Source organism: Ornithorhynchus anatinus, chromosome 3 (assembly GCF_004115215.2).
Source record: "Ornithorhynchus anatinus isolate Pmale09 chromosome 3, mOrnAna1.pri.v4, whole genome shotgun sequence".
Classification (NCBI taxonomy): domain Eukaryota; kingdom Metazoa; phylum Chordata; class Mammalia; order Monotremata; family Ornithorhynchidae; genus Ornithorhynchus; species Ornithorhynchus anatinus.
Window position 1 is genome coordinate 9,059,499 of NC_041730.1, and position 20,820 is coordinate 9,080,318.

A 20,820-nucleotide genomic window follows, 5' to 3' on the forward strand; every position below is an offset into this window, starting at 1 on the left:
CAGATATTGAATCCCCATTTTACAGTTGAGGTGTATTGTGGCTAGCCCTAGACTATCTCTGTAGAAATTCAGCTCTTCCTTTCCTTCTGTCCCTTTCTGTCTCTCTCTGTGCCTTTGGTCTCTTTCTGTCTCTGTCTCTCCATCTCTGCCTCTCTGTCTCTTTCTGATTTTCTGCCTCTCTGCCTCTGTCTCCATCTCTTTCTGTCTCTCTGCCTCTATCTCTTTCAGTCTCTTTATCTCTTTCTGCCTCTCTCTTTGCCCCTCTGTGTTTCCCTCACTCTTTCTCAGTTCCACAACAAATTGGCACATTTTTCTCTAGGACACATAGCACAAAATGCAGACCTGGGAGCAGACTGACTAGGCTGGTGTCAGATTGGATCATATGAGTGGCAGATGTCAATCATAGGGGATGTGGTTCCTTGTCAGGGATCGTAATTGAACCCCTTCTACAAGGGGTTCTTAGATCTAATAGGGTGCCCAGACACAACTATATTCTCACAAACGGCCTTTCCATGCAAAACGCCCCCTTCACGTACCCAAATGAGACACCGCAGGTGTGGTGGGGGCTAAGAGGAGGCGGGGAAGTTAGATTTAGGAGTGTGCTTAGTGGAGAATCGGTCAGTCAATCAAGTGCTTACTGTGTGCAGAACAGTACAATACTACAGATTTGGTAGATGTATTTCCTGTCCACAATGAGCTTACAAGCCTTCCTCCTCTCTGGGCTGCTGCTATCCAGATTCATTTCTGTCCTGTCACCCCTGGATTAAGATTTCAGGTCTCAGGGGTCCCGGGGGGTCAGAGTTGCTGATCTCAGGGAAGGAACACCAGCTGAAACTCTGCTGCCACAGAATGTGCCCCATATTCCCACTGAGGACTGTCCAGCGAGGGCGTTGGGGGAAGTACCAGGGCCTTTCGGCTGCACAGAGAGAGACACAGAGATGCCAAAGAGGCAGAGGCCTGCCCTGGGCTTCTCTGTCCAAATGAGGTTTTCTCACAGGGTGAATGCAGTTTGCTGCCCTTCATCATCATCGATGTATTTATCGAGCGCCTGCTAAGTGCCTGGTGGCATCTGGTTACGTTTCCGAGTCTGAGGTCAGGATGAAGCTGTGTTCAGAGTGTTCAGACTGGCTCAGGCTGGCCCTGCGTCCCTGGCTCTTTCAGCTCCTCCCACCCTTCTGCTCCATTCTGGAGGGGTTGTCTTTCCCCATGCGGAATCCTCTCAGGGGAGTTTGGGTGGGGTTCACCTTGAGTTTTTGGTCTTTTGTTCCACTTCCCTTTTATAGGAGTGTTTGGGGGACTGGGTCGGGGGAAAGAGAATAGGACATGGCTCCCAGTTCTCACTGTTCACATTGGAATCCTAAGGACGGAAGTCTGTCACCCTTTTGTCTGTTTAACTTTGATCAAGCTCCGTCCCTGAAGAATCATGTTGCTTTGTGGTAAGGTGAACTTTTTTTTTCATGTGATATGACCCTCCAGGCAGAGGGACCGGGACACTCTCTAAAGGCTGAAACTAAAGCCTGAAACTAAAGCTCTCCACCTTTCCGGCCCCTGAGGTTCTTGACCACGGGAACGGACAAAGCCGGGAAGATCAGGATATGGGGAGGGCCCACGGGGTTGGGGGAAGGTGATATGCATCCTTGGGCCATCTCTCATTTCTGAACTGATTTTATTTTCTTGCTAAATATCCCTTGTTCACCGCAGGGGCCATAATGTGACTGTCTTGAAAAAGTGGAATGAGGGGAGGGGAAGTGTGGCTGCTGAGGAAAAGCAATGGGGGGAGAGTGGGTGCTGAGCAGAAGCAATGGGGGAAGAGTGGGTACTGAGGATGCAGTAAAGGGAGAGTGGATGCAGAGGAGAAGCAGGGAGGGAGAGCAGATGTTGAGGAAAAGCAGTGGAGGGAGATCGGGTACTGAGGAGAAGCAGCTAGGGGAGAGTGGGCACCAAGGAGAAGCGGTGGGGAAAGAGTTGGTGTTGAAAAGAAGCACTGGGGGAGAGTGGGTGCTGAAGAGAAGCAGTTGGGGAGAGTGGGTGCTGAAGAGAAGCGGTTGGGGAGAGTGGGTGCTGAGGAGAAGCAGTAGGGGGAGAGTGAGTGCTGAGGAAAAGTAGTAGGAGGAGAGTGGGTGCTGAGGAAAAGTAGGTGGAGAGTGGGTGCTGAGGAAAAGTAAGTGGAGAGTGGGTGCTGAGGAGAAGCAGTAGAGGGAGAGTGGGTGCTGAGGAGAAGCAGTAGGGGGAGAGTGGGTGCTGAGGAGAAGCAGTAGGGGGAGAGTGGGTGCTGAGGGAAAGCAGTAGGGGGAGAGTGGGTGCTGAGGAAAAGCAGTGAGGGGAGAGTGGGACCTGAGGAGAAACAGTGGGAGAGTAGGTGCTGAGGGAAAGCAGTAGGGGGAGAGTGGGTGCTGAGGAAAAGCAGTGAGGGGAGAGTGGGTGCTGAGGAAAAGCAGTGAGGAGAGAGTGGGTGCTGAGAAGAAGCAGTAGTGGGAAGGTGGGTGCTGGGGAAAAGCAGTAGGGGGAGACTGGGTGCTGAGGAGAGAGGAGGGAGAGGAAAGATGGAGGCAGAGGAGAAGCGGTTGAGAAGCGCTGAGCTGGAGAAAGAAAAGTGTGGAGAAAGACAATAGTCTTGCGAGGCTGCGGGAGATTTCACTGCAGGAACCCCAGACACAAGGCCTGTGGTCCTGTCTTTCATCCTTTGCCGATTTTCACAGACCAGTACTGCAGCCTGAAATTGGGTAATAGGCCCCCTGACAGCCAGCCCTGGACCTGGAGCCCTGGAGAGTTCAGAAGTAGGCTCCTTGCTCCCAGAGACTTTCTTTAGCCAATTAGGACCCCCTCCGGGGCTGGATTCCTCCTTTCAGATGGCAAAGAGGTCTTGTCCCCCACCAGGGAGAAAGCTGGAGCTGGGCGGGTTTGTCAGGGAGGGCACTCAGCCGGTCTAGGAAAGATTTATTGACTCCGTGCAAGTCAACAACACCTAGGATTGAACTCCAGGGGCTAATCGATCAATTAAAGGTATTTAATGAGTGTTTACTATGTGAAGAGCACTGTACTGAGAGCTTGGAAGAGCTTGGGAGTAGAGAAGCAGCGTGGCTTAGTTGAAAGAGCATGGGCTTGGGAGTCAGAGGACGTGGGTTTTAATCCTGGCTCCGCCACTGGTCTGCTGTGTGACCTTGGGCAAACCACTTAACTTCTCTGTGCCTCAGTTACCTCATCTTAAAAATGAGGATTAAGACCATGAGCCCCATGAGGGACAACCTGATTACCTTGAATCTACCCTAGAGCTTAGAACATTGCTCGGCACATAGTAAGTGCTTAACAAACACCATCATTATTATTATTACAGTACAGTTGGTAGATACATTCCCTGCCCACAGTGAGATTTCAGTCTAGAGGAGGAGGCAGACATTAATAGAAAGAAATGAATTATGGATCTAATAATAATCCATAAGAAATAGCATATTTATGAATTCCAGGTGCACTGGAATTGATTGATTGAGCCCATGCACATATATACTTTGAGCCCGGCCTTCAGGAGGAAGACCCAAGGGGAAGTCGGAAATAACTGGCGTCCATTACTCAGAGAGGCTGTTCTTTGGACATCGGTGCCCGCCTTCACATGGATCCCGAATTAAGATGGGACCACAATGGCTCTAGAGCAAATGGGAGGGTCAGGCAGTGGTCCCCTGGAGAAACGCTCTAGGATCTGCCCAACTCGAACAGACTTCCACACGATGGCGTGTGCACAGTGTCATCTTGTTACACGGCATGCCCAGAATAACATGCAACATCTCGTGCACCTCCTTGCCTGGCACTGCTTGCCCAGTATTCTCAAGAGTCATCAGTCAGAAAGTCAGTCAAATAAATTTATTAAGGGTTTACCGTGTGCAGAGCACTGTACTAAACGCTTGGGAGAGTACAGTACAACAATATAATAGACACTTTCCCTGCCCACAGCGAGCTTACAGTCTAGATGGGGAGACAGACATTAATAGAAATAAATCAATTACAGATATGGACATAAGTGAGCCTGGGAGGGGGGATGATTAAAGGGAGCAAGTCAGGGTGACACAGCAGGGAGTGGGAAAGAGGGTTTAGTCAGGGAAGGCCTCTTGGAGGAGATGTGCCTTTAATAAGGCTTTCCTCTCCTTCCTGCGACGCTGGAAACCCGGCCCTTTCTCATTCCCAGCCCAAAGCCAGCCGGGCCAGCCGGATGCAGCTCGGAGCTATCCTGGGGCGGATTGATGCAAGAACCGTACTGATGGGGAAAGATGAAGATAGGCAAGAGGCAGAGCTGAACCCAGCAACAGACGCTGCAAATAGCAAGTGCATTCATGCGCTGCAGAACAGGCCGTCGTGGGGCTTTAAAACCACACCCACGCGCACGGGTGGGAGCTCCCCGTTGGGTGCAGCATCTCCTCATACAAGAGTCCGATGGAGCTGTATATATAGTGGCGGAGAGTCTGGGGCGGCATCTGGGGCTGGGGGAGGGAAAGCCGGCGGCGGGGGCCGGGCGCGTCAGCAGGGGCTGGGAGTGAGAACAGCAGTAGGTGAGGAACAGCGGGGTGTTGGAAAGAGATGAGTGTGATCACAGCAGCACCCGATTCAGCCCCGACCCAGCCTGCAACAGAGAGCACAGATCTGGGACTCCTGGTTCATTCCACTATCCTCTCTGGAATCCCTGGCATCTGAAGGATGATAAGGAGAAGGAGGAAGGAGAATGATTTGCATTTGTAGACCCAATTAATTTTTCCAAAGTGTTTTCACATCAATTACCCTATGTTTGTTATTATTAATATTATGGTATTTAAGTGCTTACTCTGTGCCAAACACTATACTAAGCTCTGGGGAGGATAAAAACCAAAGCGGGTTGGACACAGTCCCTGTCCCATGTGGAGCTCACGGTCTCAATCCCTATTTTACAGTTGAGGTAAGTGAGGCACAGAGAAATAAAGTGACTTGCCCAAGGTGATACAGCAGACAAGTGGCGGAGCTGGGATTAGAGGCCCATGACCTTCTGACTTCCAGGCCCGTGCTCTGGATCGTGATTGTTAACTCTGTGGTATTAAATTCTCCCAAAGATTTAGTAGGGTACGTTACAAGCCTTATGTCTCAATCGATATGATTGATTGATTTTATCTGCACAACATCCCGCGAGGTAGCGGGAGGCCAGGTGTTATTATCTCCATTTTACATCGCCCAACCTCCTTCTCCATTGCCCAAAGTCATACATCGGGCAGGGGTACAGCTGGAGGTCCTAAATAGTCCCATGCTATTTCTTACTGTGCCACAGTACAGTACCGTGCTGCCCCCGGGATTTATATCGGGGGAGGGGCGAAGGGGGTAGGGTTGGGGGAAAAGAGTGGATTGGAGGGGACCAAGCCTCTGACTCCTTTCCAACCTGTAGTTCGTGCCCTCTCTCAGGGTCAGAGCAGGGAATGGTAACCGAAACTATTCAGTGAGCCTGGATGGGATCTCAGGTCATCCCCTGATCTAATCCAGTGAAAAATACAACTCTCCCCCAACTTGCTGTATTGTACTCTCCCTAGGGCTTAGTACAGTGATCTGCACACAGTAAAGCGCTCAAAAAATACCATTAATTGATTGATTGATTCCTCACTGCCCCTCCACAATAAGCCATCCTGCCCGCTTTGCTCCCCTAAAACCAACCTACTCCCTAGGCTTCGATTTCAACTCTCTTGCCATCGATTCCTTGCAGCCTGTAATGTGGTGGGCAGGGATTGTGTCTAGTGATCCATTCATTCATTCTACTGAGCACTTACTGTGTGCAGAGCACTGTACTAAGCACTTGGAAAGTACAATTCAGCAACTGAGAGACAATCCATTCCCACACCTGGTTTACAGTCTAAAAAATGTACCGATTCTGTTGTACTGTACCCTCCCAAGCACTTAGGACAGTGCTCTACAAACAGGAAGTGTGTGTTTGTTTTATGGTATTTGTTGAGCACTTACTGGATGCAGAGCACTGTACTTGAAGAGTACACTAGGCAGCGTGGCCTAGTGGATAGAGCACGGGCCTGGGAGTCAGTAGGACCCGGGTTCTAATCCCGGCTTTGCCACAGGTCTGCAGTGAGACTTTGGGCAAATCGCTTTATTTCTCTGTGCCTCAGTTATATCATCGTAAAATGGGGATTAAGACTGGAGCCCATTGTGGGACTGGGACTGCGTCAAACTCAATTGCCTTGTATAATAATGATGGTATTTGTTAAGTGCTTACTATGTGCCAAGCACTGTTCTAAGCACTGGGGTAGATACAAGGTTATCAGGTTGTCCCATGTGGGACTCGCAGTCTTAATCCCCATTTTACAGATGAGGGAACTGAGGCAGAGAGAAGTAAAGTGACTTGCCCAAAGTCACACGGGGGACAAGTGGCAGAGCCTGGATTAGAACCCAGGACCTTTTGACTCCCAGCCCGGTCTCTTTCCACTAAGCTACGCTATCGCGATTAGTATAGCGATTAGTAGATTTCTTGTCTGACGGCTCCCCCGATCAGACCGTAAGCCCATCAAACGGCAGGGACTGTCTCTATCTGTTGCCGACTTGTTCATTCCAAGCGCTTAATACAGTGCTCTGCACATAGTAAGCGCTCAATAAATACTATTGAATGAATTGAATGAATAGTACAGTGCCTGGCATATAGTAAGCGCTCAACAAATACCATAAAACAAACACACATTTGATTGATTGCTCTGCACAGAGTAATAACTATTAAGTACTGCTGATGGATTGAATTACAATAATCATTATGGTAAAATCTAATTCTGACAGCAATTCCCCCTTAAAGAAGCCAAAATGACTTTGCAGCCGGGACCTCATTTCTTCTCCCAAAATTACTGAGGCTGGTGCAGGTGGAAATAGCTCTCTCCATTTTACAGAATGGAAAACTGAGAGCCATGGAAGGTAGCAAACTTCCCAAGGTCCCCAGAAGATCACTGTTTCAGCCTGGACTATTAACCGGGTCTCCTGACTCCCAACCCTGAGCTCTTTCCCCGAGAGAGTGATTGAGTGTAAATGGGACAAAACTAACATTTGGTTGTTAAAAAAGAGGGAAAAAGAAGTCCCAAGCTTATGTGTTCCTTAATGGCACCACCAGAAATAACTCCCAAGGAAGTGGGACAAGAACCAGTTGGCTAATGGATCATCTGAGAGAAGCAGAATGGCCTAGTGGATAGAGCAAGGGCCTGACAGTCAGAAGGAGCCAGGTTCTAATCCCAGTGCTGCCACTTGTCTGCTGTGTGCCCTTAGGCCAGACACCGCACTTCTCTGTGTCTCAGTTTCCCTCGTTTGTAAAATGGGGATTCAGACTGCAATCCCTATTGGGGACAGGGACTGGGTCCAACCTGATTATCTTGTATTTACCCCAGTGCTTAGAACAGTGCTGGCACATCGATATTATCAATCATCATTATGGGTTATTATGGATTGTTGTTATTATTATTATTTGAACTCCACAAGTTTGTCATGCTGAAAGCCAGAATTTCTGATGAGATTTCACCCTAGCTGGAAAGAGCTAATGGTTGGTCTGGGAATCTGCCCAGTGACCCCACTGCATGGGGATCCTCAGGGCTGGAACAGGGACCCTCGGTGACGTGGGCCAGGGACGTTGATTTCAGGGGGCCGGCCCATCTCGGACAGCTCAGACTGGTGGGGGTCCAGCTCTCTGGCTTCTTCAGCTGGAAATTGGACTGGCTGACTCATGATCCGTGTTTCCTTTGCAGTTTTCATGAATGCTGCCATACCCATCGCCGCCGTCCTCATAGTAAGTGGAAAGTCCTCTCACCAGGAGGGTGGAAGTGGAGATTGGCGGGGGAAGGGGCCCGTACCGTCTCAGGGAGCTACAGACAGTTTATTCTCTCCCCAAGTGCTCTCAAAGAGAGCTGAGCATCCGAAGCCAGGTTCTGACCCCAGAGAAGACTCTGCCTTTGGTTGCCTAGGGCAGAATTGGCCCAGGCTGCTTCACTCTGGAATGGAGGGGAGCCAGACCACAGAAAGGAGGGAGTAGAATCACCCACCCCCCCAACCGCCCCTCAATAACACCCACCTGGAAGGGTCTCCCGTCACCTCTTAGTCTGCCTGGCCCCAGCACCCAGTGGCTACTCTGAAAGCAGCCAGGGGTCGCCCTGAGTCCTCGCCCGTTTGGCGGTGGAGCTGCCCGCCTTGAACGAGAAGGCCTCTGGGAGTGTCGGGGCACTCATAGGTCAGGCTTAGATGATCGCAGGGAACACGACATTCTCTACCCGGAGGTTCAGACCGGCTGCACCCGGCTTGTTGGAGTCATAGTGGCCTGCCTTCCCGGCGAGGTGATTAGAGCCTCGAGGGGAAATTCGGAAGTTCTGTTTTATTTTCCACTGGGCAGATCTCAAGCAGACGCTTGCTTAGCTTAAGGAGCCCAGTGGTGGGCTCCTGGGATTCACACGGGAGGCGGTTTGGGAGGAGCCGTGGGGGCTATTTACTAGATCGGCAATCAACAAAAAGAACTGTGACCATAGCTCGGTTGCCTGACAGAGTCACTCCCCGTCCCCGATTTCCGGACATCCACTCTGACTCCCGTACAGCAGCTTTGGCTGAATAGCTTCTCTCCACGTGCAACTATTTGGGGTGCCAGAACGGTGCCATAAGGTCGAAGCTTCAGAAGCAAATGATGGTCTAAACCAGCCCCTCACTGTCCTCCCTTCATCCACCAGACCTTTGTGGGCCACGCCTGCTTCTTCAAAGGAGCTGACTTCTCCCCAGCTGTGGCCTTCGCCTCACTTTCCCTTTTCCACATCCTGGTCACGCCCCTGTTCCTGCTGTCCAGTGTGGTCCGGTCTACAGTCAAGGCGCTGGTCAGGTGAGCGGCGATTAATTAAAGAATCGTGTGGGACCGGGGCCAGCTGGCTCCCACTGCCTCTGGGGAGGGGAGGAGGGGTCGGCGGGGCAGGGCGGAGGGAAAACTGTTCTGTTCTCTGTAGTCCAGGGCACTGGGCTTTTGAAGTCTCCTCTGAAGAGCAGCAGTGGTCTCCTTGAACTTGCAGAGGACTGTGGGAAGAAACTGCATATTCTGTGTGATGCTTCGGCTGGTTCCCTTCCCCACGACTGCACCTATTTGGGGTTGCTGAGGGAAGATTGCCAGTAATGCCATTAACACCATTACCAGTCTCCTCATTTCTTCAGCTACTTCGTCCTGATGTATCCAAACCATTTCCTGTTAGATCAATCAATCAATCAATGGCATTTACTGAGTGCTTACTGAATACAGAGCACGAGAGTGCTTGGGAGTAGGGAGTCATGTTCCCTGCCCACAGCGAGCTTTCAGTCATGGTCTCTCGTTGTTCCTCCTCCTGCTCCCAATGTCTGTACATTCTTTTTGTCTTGTCAGTCTTCCCCATTGAATTGTAGGCGCCTTAAGGGCAGAGATGGAGGACCATGTCTCTGTTCCATTCTTCCGGTAGGTGCTCAGTTAATGCCACTGATGGATTGTTAGCCAGGTGCCAACTGCTCCCTGCTCACTAGTAGGAATATTAATGTCTGCCTCCCCCTCCAGACTGTCAACTCGTTGTGGGCAGGGATTGTGTTGTCTGTTTATTGTTGATTGCAGTCCCCCAAATGGTTAGTACAGTGCTCTTCACACAGTAAGAGCTCAGTAAATACAACTGACTGACCGGCTGAGCGGGCTCGGATTGATCTGAGCAGGCCGTGCACACGGTCCAACTGGGGATGGATCGAATAAGTCCCACTCGGGACCGAGCGAAGTTTATCCTGCGGTGGGTAGCCCGCACTGCACCCTGACATGGCAAGCTTGAAGGGCCACGGGGCAGGAGTCCCCTCCCCGGCCCACCTCCCAGATGCATCCATACTTTGCAGGGACTAAGAGTCCCAACAGTCTCCAGAGGCCTCCTGTCCAGTCACATGTTTGGTTCTGCTCCTCTGGGAATGAACTTGGGCCAGGGCCCCGGCCTCACCGTCCTGGGGCTCAGCTGAGGCCACGTCCAAGCTAAAAGCGTCCACGCATTGCACGGCTCAGCTGCCCGGTGGACCCAAGCATGGCACTGGAGGTGAGGGTGCACCTGGGAGGAATGTTAAAAGCCATTTGAAGGGTCACGACCTGGGACCAACTAAATCACCCAATGGCCCTTGGTAACCTGAACCCATGACCCATTCATTCAATCATATTTATTAAGCACTAACTGTCTACGCGTTTGGTAGAGAACAATACAACAATAAACAGACACGTTCCCATAAGGAGCAGCACTGCAGAAACGATCCACATCAGTATTAGATATTCATATGGATGCCCAAGGGCTGGGAATGATTTTGAAGGAGCGGAGGCAGAGTGGATTCCCATTTTTACTGAAAGAGTTTGTGTCTGTGCTCTCCACTCAGCGTGCAGAAGCTCAGCGAGTTCTTAGCAAGTGAAGAAATTGGAGATGGCCAGGACAGGAGGGCCGAGCCTCCAGGCGGTGGGGTGGCCAGCAGGAACCAGGCCGTGGTGAGTCACTCCCTTGAGGTGGAGCCGAGGGAGCCGTCGACCCTGTCCCCCACCCCCATCCCGGTCCGCCCCTGGCCCCATATTCTAGTCTCCTGCTAATCCTCACTCACCTGTCTCCCCCATCCTCTCCATGTAGCCACTCAAGGTGGTTAACCGCAAACATCCAGCCCGTGAGGACTGGAAGAATTACATGGGCCACCTGCGGAGATTGGCCAACAGCACAGACAACGAGGACTGCTGCGTCCAGGTGACCCTGAGCCCCCTCTGACCTGCGGACACTGTCCCTCAGGTCGCCCCACCGAGTTGAGCTTGTCCCAAGCTCCCAGCTATGTCCAAAGGGGATGGGAAACTGTGATCCCCCTCCCCTAGGACACCTGAGCTCCATGCGGCCCCCAACCCCCAGGAAGCCCTGGCCTGGAGTTCTCTTTTCCTAAAAGAGAGTTTCTCTTCTTTTGTAATCAGGTTGTCCCAAGTGGGGACAGGACTGCGTCCAACTTGATTATCTTGTATCTCCCCGTGCTTACTCTGGGCCAAACACTGTTCTAAGCGATGGGGGCAGATACAAGGTAATCAGGTCGTCCCAAGGTGGGACAGGGACTGTGTCCAACTCCGATTATCTTGTATCTACCCCAGCGCTTAGAAAAGTGCCCGGCACATAGTAAAGCGCTTAACAAATAATAATAATAAAATGATGTAATAATTATAACTGTGGTATTTGTTAAGCACTTACAGTGTGTCGAGCCACTGTGTTAAGCCCTGGCTACAGTTACAAGATAATCAGGTCAGGAACAGTCTCTTGTCCCACTTGGGATTCAAATAGAAAGGGGAAAGAGGACTGAATCTCACTTTACAGATGAGGAAACTGAGGCTCAGAGAAGTTCTGACTTACCCAAGGCCATCCATCAGGCAAGTGGTGGAGCCAGGATTAAAACCCAGTTATTCTAACTCCCAGGCCTATCCTCTTTCCACTAGGCCATGCTGCTTATTGTGGATCTCAGGGCCACCAGCAAAACTAGAATCCCGGCCCTGTTCCCTCCTGCCCTTTCCGGACCTCCTATGAGGGTGGGTTGGGCATGCCACCTGCTGCGGAGGGGCCACCTCCTCAGAGCCGGGACCCAGAAGCAAACCGTCACATCCACCTCCACGGCCATTTGCCCAGCCCCATCTCTTAGCCAAAGACAGGAGACCCAGGGGTGAGGAGGCCATCTTTCTTTTATGGGATTTGTAGAGCACATATTATATCCCAGGCACTGTTTTAAGCACTGGATAGATATAAAACAATCAAGTTGGACACAGTCCATGTCCTAAATGAGGCTCATCGTCTTAATTTCATTTTACAGGTGAGATAACTAAGGCAGAGAAGTGAAGTGACTTGCCCTAGGTCACACAGCAGACAAGTGGTGGAAGCAGGATTAGAACCCAGGTCCTTCTGGATCCCAGACTCATACGCACTAGGCCTCACTTTTTCTGTGCTACTTTGCCTGGAGCAACTGCCTCAATGGGCTAGGAAAGGGTCCCGGGGGAGGTAACTCGTTCCCCTGCACAGACCCGGTTTGCAGCCAGTGGTCTGCTCTGGGCCCCGGCTCCTTCCCGCACCCTGGCTTCAGCCTGCCTCGGGCGATTTTGGGGAGCGGGGCAGCCCTGGATCCCTTCTCCTCTCCGAGGTTCCCCAGACATTTGGCTGAGTCTGGGGGAACCTGCAGACCCCTTCCTGCCTTTCATCCTTTTCCATTCTCCTTCCGGCGGCACTGCGGTGTTCGGGCAGGTCACCGGTGGGTTTTTCACCTGGACCGCCGACGGGGTTCCCACGCTGTCCAACATCGCCATCCGGATCCCCCAAGGTATGGACAGCTCCCCCTGCTCTCCCTCTCCGGGGGTTGGAGAGGAGGAGCACCTGCATCTGGGGGCACCTGAGGCAGACCCCACAGATACCAACCTGGGAGGAGGCAGAGACAGGGGCCGGGCGGGAGGAGCGGACCAGCTGGGAAAGAGGCCCAGGGATCCCTGCGGGTGGGGACAGTTTGGGGAGTCAGTGGACAGGGGGAGGGCAGTGAGGTCCCATGGGTCCCCATCTCCGTGGCGACAGGGTCAGCCCCCCCCTTCACCGCGGCGGCCTCCCCCACCTCCTGCAGGGCAGCTGACGATGATCGTGGGGCAGGTTGGCTGCGGCAAGTCCTCGCTACTCTTGGCCACGCTGGGGGAGATGCAGAAGATTTCGGGGGACGTTCTGTGGAACAGGTAACCCTCGGGGAGGCTGAGCCCCACATGGGGAGATCGGGGGGGACGTGGCCAGCCTAGGGTCCCTCGGTGGAGGGGAGACATGGGATTCGTCCCAGGCCCAAGCTGGGCAGGGTCAGTGCCAGGTTTCTCCTAATGCTCTTTGCATCGGCCTGGGTCAACTGACAATGCCAAGGTCTGGTGGGGCTCTGTCTGGCCTCATCTGAGAGACATTCCCCCCCCACCAGCCCACCCAAAGAGACCCTGGGTCCGTTTGGCTGGAGGCTGATGCCACTAGCAGATCTAAAATCCTATCCTTCTCCCAAAGTCTGCGCGGTGGGGATGTAGACCTGGCTGGCAGTGTGTACGTGTAGTGTGTCCCAGTGGCTGTGCAGACAGTGTGTACAGGGAGCGTGTGCAGGAAGTCCTGTGGCAGCAGGAAGGGCAGGGGACCTGGATTCACAGTACATGCAACCCCACTCACTCCCCTCACTCTAAATCGCTGTCCTAAAGGAAAACTGTACAGAGGAAACACTATTAGCTGACAGTCTGCCAGGACTCTCAACTCGATCCTGGAACATTGACTTTCAGACCCAGATTTCTTCTTTTGAATTTCTTGCATCTTTCTCCATCTGGGTAATAATAATAATAACAATTGTAGTATCTGCTAAACATTTCCTATGTAATAGTAATGATGATATTTGTTAAGCTCTTACTATGTGCCAAGCACTGTTCTAAGCGCTGGGATGGATACAAGCTAATCAGGTTATCCCAAGTGGGGCTCACAGTCTTAATCCCCATTTTACAGAGGAGGGAACTGAGGCCCAGAGAACTGAAGTGACTTGCCCAGAGTCACACAGCTGACGAATGGCAAAACCAGGATTAGAATCCATGACCTCTGACTCCCAAGCCTGTGCTCTTTTCACTAAGCCACGCTGCTTCTCGATACCAGGCACTGTACTAAGCGCTGGGGTGATACAAGCGAATCGGTTCGGATATAGTCCCTGTCCCACATGGGACTCACAGTCTCCATCCCCATTTCACAGATGAGGTAGCTGAGGCCCAGAGAAGTGAAGTGACTTCCCCAGGGTCACACAGCAGACAAGAAGCAGAGCTGGGATTAGAACCTATGACCTTCCGATTCCCAGGCCCACGTTCTATCCCTTAGCTTTCCGTCTGTTTTCATTTTCTGGTCTCTTGCACCCTTGAGCCCTGGGCTCTTGGTTTTGGGGTGTACTAATGGGGTAACTGGGATTCGGTGGGGGCCGGACTGGGCAAGGGTGCTGCGGCTTTCCCTAAGGGACAACCCGGTGTCCGAAGACTCGTGGCGTCCCTGGCAGTTACTTCTTCCTGTTCTGGCTGTGCACCGGCAGGAAGGTCAGTGTTAAGACAGACCCTTTGTCCCCTTCCCGTGCATCCCCTACCGCGTGACCACACCCCCCCGTGTTCCCACACCCTAGTTAGCACCTCGGCCCTGCCAAGGATGATAGGAACCGCTGCCAGCTGGCCGGGGTGCAAGACCGTCCCAACAAAGAACAGGCCCCTCTGCCAATTGGAGCCGCTTCCCACCCGAAGGCCCTCTTCCCCCGTCCCTTCTCTGCTACAGTAACGGGGCGGCAGCTGGCTCGGTTCCCCCTGCCCCACCAGCCTCCGTCTGCCCCAGGCATAAGCCTACCCTAAAACATTAATAATAATGGTGGTATTTGTTAAGCACTTACTATGTGCCGAGCACTGTTCTAAGCGCTGGGGTAGATACAAGGTCATCCTCCCCATTTTACAGATGAGGTAAATGAGGCACAAAGAAGTTAAAAGTGACTTGCCCAAAGTCACACAGACTGAGTGGCGGAAATGGGATTAGAACTCATGACCTCTGACTCCCAAGCCTATGCTCTTTCCACTAAGCAAAGCTGCTTCATTAGAACTCAGTGGTCCACAGAGCTTGTTCAGTAAGAGGGAGGGGGTTTTTGTTTCTTTGCTTTATTTTCTTAATGGTGTTTGTTAAGTGCTTACTATGTGCCAGGCACTGTACTAAGCAGTGGGCGCTAATAATAATCATTCATTCATTCATTCATGCAATTGTATTTATTGAGCACCTCCTGCATGCAGAGTACTGTATGAAGCACTTGGAAAAGTTCAATAACCAGTGATATTCCCTACCCACAGCGAGCTTACATTCTAGGCATCAATACAAATAAATAAAATTGGTCTGGGAAGGGAGCATAAAGCAAAAGAGTAAATCAGGGCTACGCAGAAGGGCGTGGAAGATAAGGAAAAGTGGGGCTTAGTTGGGGAAGGTCTCTTGGAAGAGATGTGCCACCAATAAGGCTTTTGTGAAGGTGGGACTGACAGGATTTGGTGATTCACTGAATATGTGGGTTGAATGAGGGAGAGGAGTCAAGGAACATGCCTAGGTAAAGGGCCTGTGAGACAGGAAGGATGGTGGTGCCGTCTACAGTGATGGGAAAGTCAGGGGGAGGACAGGGTTTGGGTGGGAAGATAAGGAGCTCTCTTTTGGACATGTTAAGTTTGAGGTGACGGGAGGACATCCAAGTAGAGATGTCTTGAAGGCAGGAGGAGATGTGAGCCTGGAGAGAGGGGGAGAGATCAGGGGAGGAGATGTAGATTTGGGTACCATCTGCATAGAGGTGATAGTTGAAGCCACGGGAGCGAATGAGTTCTCCAAGAGAGTGGGTGCAGAGAGAGAATAGAAGGGGACCCAGATCTGAATCATGAGGTAACCCCCCCACAGTTAAAGGGTGGGAGGCAGAGAGTGGACCCCTCGAAGAAAACTGAGAATGAAAAGACAGATAGGAGAAGAAGAGGACAGAGTCAGTGAAGCCAAGGTTGGATAATAATAATAATAATATCATAATATTATTATGAGAGCAAGAGGCTCTCATAATATCCCAATTGGATTATTGTGTCAGTCTCCTCTCTGATCTCCCTTCCTCCCGTCTCTCCCCGCTCCAGTCTATTCTTCATTCCGCTGCCCGGATCGTCTTCCTGCCGAAACTCTCTGGGCATGTCACTCCCCTCCTCAAAAACCTCCAGTGGTTGCCTATCAACATTCGCACGAAACAAAAACTCCTCACTCTTGGCGTCAAAGCTCTCCATCACCTTGACCCCTCCTGCCTCACCTCCCTTCTCTCTTTCTACTGCCCAACCCGCACACTCTGCTCCTCTGCCGCTCACCTCCTCACGTTCCCCCGTTCACGCCTGACGCCCCCGTCGACCCCTGGCCCACATCCTACAACTGTCCCGGAATGCCCTCCCTCCTCACCTCCACCAAACTAACTCTCTTCCCCTCTTCAAAACCCTACTGAGAGCTCACCTGCTCCAGGAGGCCTTCCCAGACTGAGCACCCCCTTCCCTCTGCTCCTCCTCCTCTCCCCTTCCCCCTCCACCCTCTGCTCTTCCCCCTTCTCCTCCGCTCAGCACTGTGCTTATTTGTATATATTATTACCCTATTTATTTTGTCAGTGAGGTATATATCTCCATGATTCTATTTACCTTGATGATGTCGTCTTGTTTCGTTCTGTTTTGCTTTGCTGTCTGTCTCCCCCGATTAGACTGCGAGCCCATTATTGGGCAGGGATCGTCTCTATCTGTTGCCGTATCGTACATTCCAAGCGGTTAGTACAGTGCTGTGCACATAGTAAGTGCTCAATAAATACTATTGAATGAATGAATGATAATGGTATTTGTTAAGCTCTTACAGTGTGCCGAGCACTGTTCTAAGCACTGGGGGAGATACAAACTAATCAGGTAGGACATAGTCCTTGTTCCATGTGGGCTCACAGTCTCAATCCCCATTTTAAAGATGAGGTGACAAGCACAGAGAAATGAGGTGACTTGCCCAAATTCACAGAGCAGGCAAGTGGCGGAGCTGGAATTAGAGCCCACGCGCTTCTGACTCTCAGGCCCATGCTCTATCCACTAGGCCTAAAGGTTGAAACCTAAAGATAAAAACTCGCATATGAAGCACAAGCAGTTGTCCAGGTTCCAGTCCGTCACAGCCCCAAGCAGGCCACGTGGCCTTAATGTGGCTGTGGAGGTTTGTGCTTCCTCCGGCGCAGGACTGTGTTGGAGCGATCAGAGGAGCTGCCTCGGGGGAGGGGATCCCCCCAAGTCCTTTGGAGGCTCTGTGCTCCCACTCCATAGGGAAGAGTCTGGAGAGTCAATCAGTCAATCAGTGGTATGTACTGAGTGCATACCTCGTGCAGGAAACCGTACATAGCACATGAGAGAAGAGACGGAAGGGCCCAGGACTTAGGGGAGCGCGGAGCGTGAATTCCAATCAACCGATCCATCAAGCAGTGGCGTGCTTATGGTGTGCAGAGGACTGTACGAAGTGCTTGGAAGAGTACAATACAGCAGAGTTGGTGGACATGATCCCTGCCCTCCAGGAGCTTATAATCTAAAGGATAATAATGATAATGTCGGTATTTGTTAAGCGCTTACTATGTGCAGAGCACTGTTCTAAGCGCTGGGGGAGATACAGGGGAATCAGGTCGTCCCACTTGAGGCTCACTGTTGATCCCCATTTTTTACAGATGAGGGAACTGAGGCACAGAGAAGTTAAGTGACTTGCCCGCAGTCACACAGATGACAAGTGGCAGAGCCGGGCTTCGAACCCATGACCTCTGACTCCCAAGCCCGGGCTCTTTCCACTGAGCCACACTGGATCTGGAGGATCTCCCATGTGCCAGCTCTGAGCCCCAGACAGGCCTCTCCCAGGAGCACCAGAGGCCTCGGACCATTCATCCCATTCCCTCCTCTGGCGGATTTCCCGGCGGTGCCGAGGAAGGAGGGCCCCTCACCCGGGACTGGTCATTTCTTTCATCAAATCCTTCTTACTTAGAGGGTGAGCCACATGTGGGACAGTGACTGTGTCCAACCTGATTAACTTTTACCTATCCCAACGCTTAGAACAGTATGACACATAGTAAGCGCGTAAGCTCGTTTTGGACAGGGAATGTTTCTGCTTATTCTCTTGAATTGTACTCTTCCAAGTGTTCAGAAAAGTGCTCTGCGCAGAGTAAGTGCTCAAGAAATGTCATCGATTGCTTAACAAGTACAATAATAATAATACGTAGGTCCTATGATCTTTGCCCTGAGTCATTCTGGCTCTGTTTTCCTCCTGCTCATTGAAAGGTGGAAAAGCTTTTCATTTCCCCTCAGACCCAGCAAAGAGTGTGAGGTTATCAGACAGGGAATACTGGGAAACAAGGAGAATCTGTTCATTGTCTGTATGGCAGGGATCCAAGCAATGGATTCTCATCCTGGCAGGCCGTCGGCTTCTGCGGTGCTAGACAGGCAAACCTTTCCGCTTTGCAAATGCCTTCCCCAGAGGAAGCTGTTGGACAAACCATGCTGAGGGTCTACGCTGTCATTTTGCTTCGCTTTCAATCAACCAATCATATTTATTGAAAACTTACTGTGTGCAGAGCACTGTACTAAGCACTTGGGAGAGTACAATATAACAGCGTTGGTAGACCCGTTCCCTGCTCACGATGAGCTTACAGTTGAGGAGAGGCAGACATTAATATAGGTAAATAAATTAGGGATATGTACGTAAGTGCTGTGGGGCTGAGGGAGGGTGAATAACGGGAGCAAATCGGGATGAGGGAAAAGAGGAGATGAAGGCTTAGTCAGGGAAGGCCCGTTGGAGGAGATGCGCCTTTAATAAGGCTTTGAAAATGGGAAGAGAAGTTGTCTGTTGGATATGAAGAGATCCCTGTCACTTCGCATGGATTGAATTAGTTGGAGGAAGGAAGGCTGGATATGGAATCCATCTGCCATATCTCCCTCGGAAGGTGTGTAGGATTGTTGCCGGATGTCGGGGGGAGGGATGGGTTAGACTTTCCATTATCTCCATGCCAGAGGACGGCTAGGGAATGGGGAGGGGTAAAAAGAGGAAGCCAGAGGGCAGAGTGGGAAGGGACGGGGCAGGGCGGCACATGCAGGAGAGACTGGGGGGATTTCTTTTCAGTCAGTGCACACACTCCCATCCGGGTAAACCAGCCAGTGGAAGCTTGTATGGGCAGGATCTGCTAATTCTGTTGCACCGTACTCTGCGAAGAGCTTAGTACAGTGCCTGCATATAGTAAGCACTCAGTAAATACCATTGGTTGATTGACGTTTCATTGAGAAACTGTGTGAATTCCTTCTCTCGCCCATTGAGTTTAAGAACAGCTCATGATCCCCCACAGACGTTAGCACTTTCTGGGCCTCTGTGGTATCCCATCTACCTGGGAATCCACGAGCTTCCAACCCAACTTCCAAGAGAGAAAATTTAGTGTTAAAATGTGAGATCCAGCCCATTAGCCTTTTGCAATTCCCTCCACCAGAAAAAGGAGGTAGGGAGTTTCATCTTTTTTTCTTTTAACGGGCAGAGTGGATCTAGTGATAAATAGAAAAATAACTGTGGTATGTATTAAGCCCTACTTTCTGTCATGTTCTGGGAAAGATGCAATACAGTAAGTGCTTAGTACAGTGTTCTGCACACATTAAGTGTTCAGTAAATACCAATGATTAATTCATTGATAAAATTGGATCGGACCCAGCCCCTGTCCTATATAGGACTCACAGTCTGAGAGGAAGGGAAAAAAGGATTTAAACCCCATTTTACAGATGAGAAAACGGAGGCAAAACGAGATTAAATAATATGCCCAGGGTCTACAGCAGGCAAACGGCGGAGCTGAGATTAGAACCTACAGCGTGGCTCAGTGGAAAGAGCACGGGCTTGGGAGTCAGGGCTCATGAGTTCGAATCCCAGCTCTGCCACTTGTCGGCTGTGTGACTGTGGGCAAGTCACTTAACTTCTCTGTGCCTCAGTTCCCTCATCTGTAAAATGGGGATTAAGACTGTGAGCCCCACGTGGGACAACCTGATTCCCCTGTGTCTACCCCAGCGCTTAGAACAGTGCTCGGCACATAGTAAGCGCTTAACAAATACCAACATTAACATTAACATTAACCTACAGCGTGGCTCAGTGGAAAGAGCACGGGCTTGGGAGTCAGGGCTCATGAGTTCGAATCCCAGCTCTGCCACTTGTCGGCTGTGTGACTGTGGGCAAGTCACTTAACTTCTCTGTGCCTCAGTTCCCTCATCTGTAAAATGGGGATTAAGACTGTGAGCCCCACGTGGGACAACCTGATTCCCCTGTGTCTACCCCAGCACTTAGAACAGTGCTCGGCACATAGTAAGCGCTTAACAAATACCAACATTAACATTATTATCCCCTTACTCACGGTGCTCTTTCTGTTAGGGCACACTGCTTTAGCAGTGGAAAGCCAACAGTGTTGCTAAGTGAAGCAGCATGGCTCAGTGGAAAGAGCACGGGCTTGGGAGTCAGAAGTCATGGGTTTGAATCCCGGCTCGGCCGCTTGTCAGCTGTGTGACTGTGGGCGAGTCACTTAACTTCCCTGTGCCTCAGTTACCTCATCTGTAAAATGGGGATGAAGACTGTGAGCCTCATATGGGACAACCTGATTACCCTGTATCTACCCCAGCACTTAGAACGGTGCTCTGCACATAGTAAGCGCTTAACAAATACCGACATTATTATTATTATTATTCACCCAGTCAAGTCCCCGGCGTGCCCAGTAAAGATTAGTCAGGTGGGCATTTATCAGTCAAGCAACAAACTGTATTTATTGATCACTTACTTTGTGCAGAACGCTGTTCTAAACGCTTGGAAAAGTAATAACAATCATGCTATTTGTTAAGCACTTACTATGTGCTGAGCACTATTCTAAGCACTGGGGTAATAATAATGTAATGTTGGTATTTGTTAAGTGCTTACTATTATGGGCAGAGCACTGTTCTAAGCGCTGGGGTAGATACAGGGTAATCAGGTTGTCCCACATAGGGCTCACAGTCTTAATCCCCATTTTACAGATGAGGTAACTGAGGCACAGAGAAGTTAAATGGCCTGCCCAAGGTCACAGAGCAGACAAGCGGCAGAGCCGAGATTAAAACTCACGTCCTCTGATTCCCAAGCCTGACTTCCACTGAGCCACACTATTTCTCTACCATAATAATAATAATAATAATAATGTTGGTATTTGTTAAGCGCTTACTATGTGCAGAGCACTGTTCTAAGCGCTGGGGGAGATCCAGGG

At 51.0% G+C, this 20,820-nt stretch overlaps 1 protein-coding gene across 7 annotated transcripts in view; it reads left to right on the top strand.

Moving 5' to 3' along the window:
* The window catches only part of ABCC8 (ATP binding cassette subfamily C member 8), a 117,178-nt gene that overhangs the window by 57,382 nt on the left and 38,976 nt on the right, over window positions 1-20,820 (top strand). For all 7 annotated transcript variants that reach the window (XM_029061019.2, XM_029061014.2, XM_039911373.1 and 4 more), the window contains exons 11-16: window positions 7,728-7,768; window positions 8,694-8,839; window positions 10,372-10,477; window positions 10,614-10,724; window positions 12,243-12,318; window positions 12,610-12,715. In XM_029061019.2, the coding sequence (XP_028916852.1) occupies window positions 7,728-7,768; window positions 8,694-8,839; window positions 10,372-10,477; window positions 10,614-10,724; window positions 12,243-12,318; window positions 12,610-12,715 (586 nt within the window). The remainder of the gene's footprint in view (window positions 1-7,727; window positions 7,769-8,693; window positions 8,840-10,371; window positions 10,478-10,613; window positions 10,725-12,242; window positions 12,319-12,609; window positions 12,716-20,820) is intronic.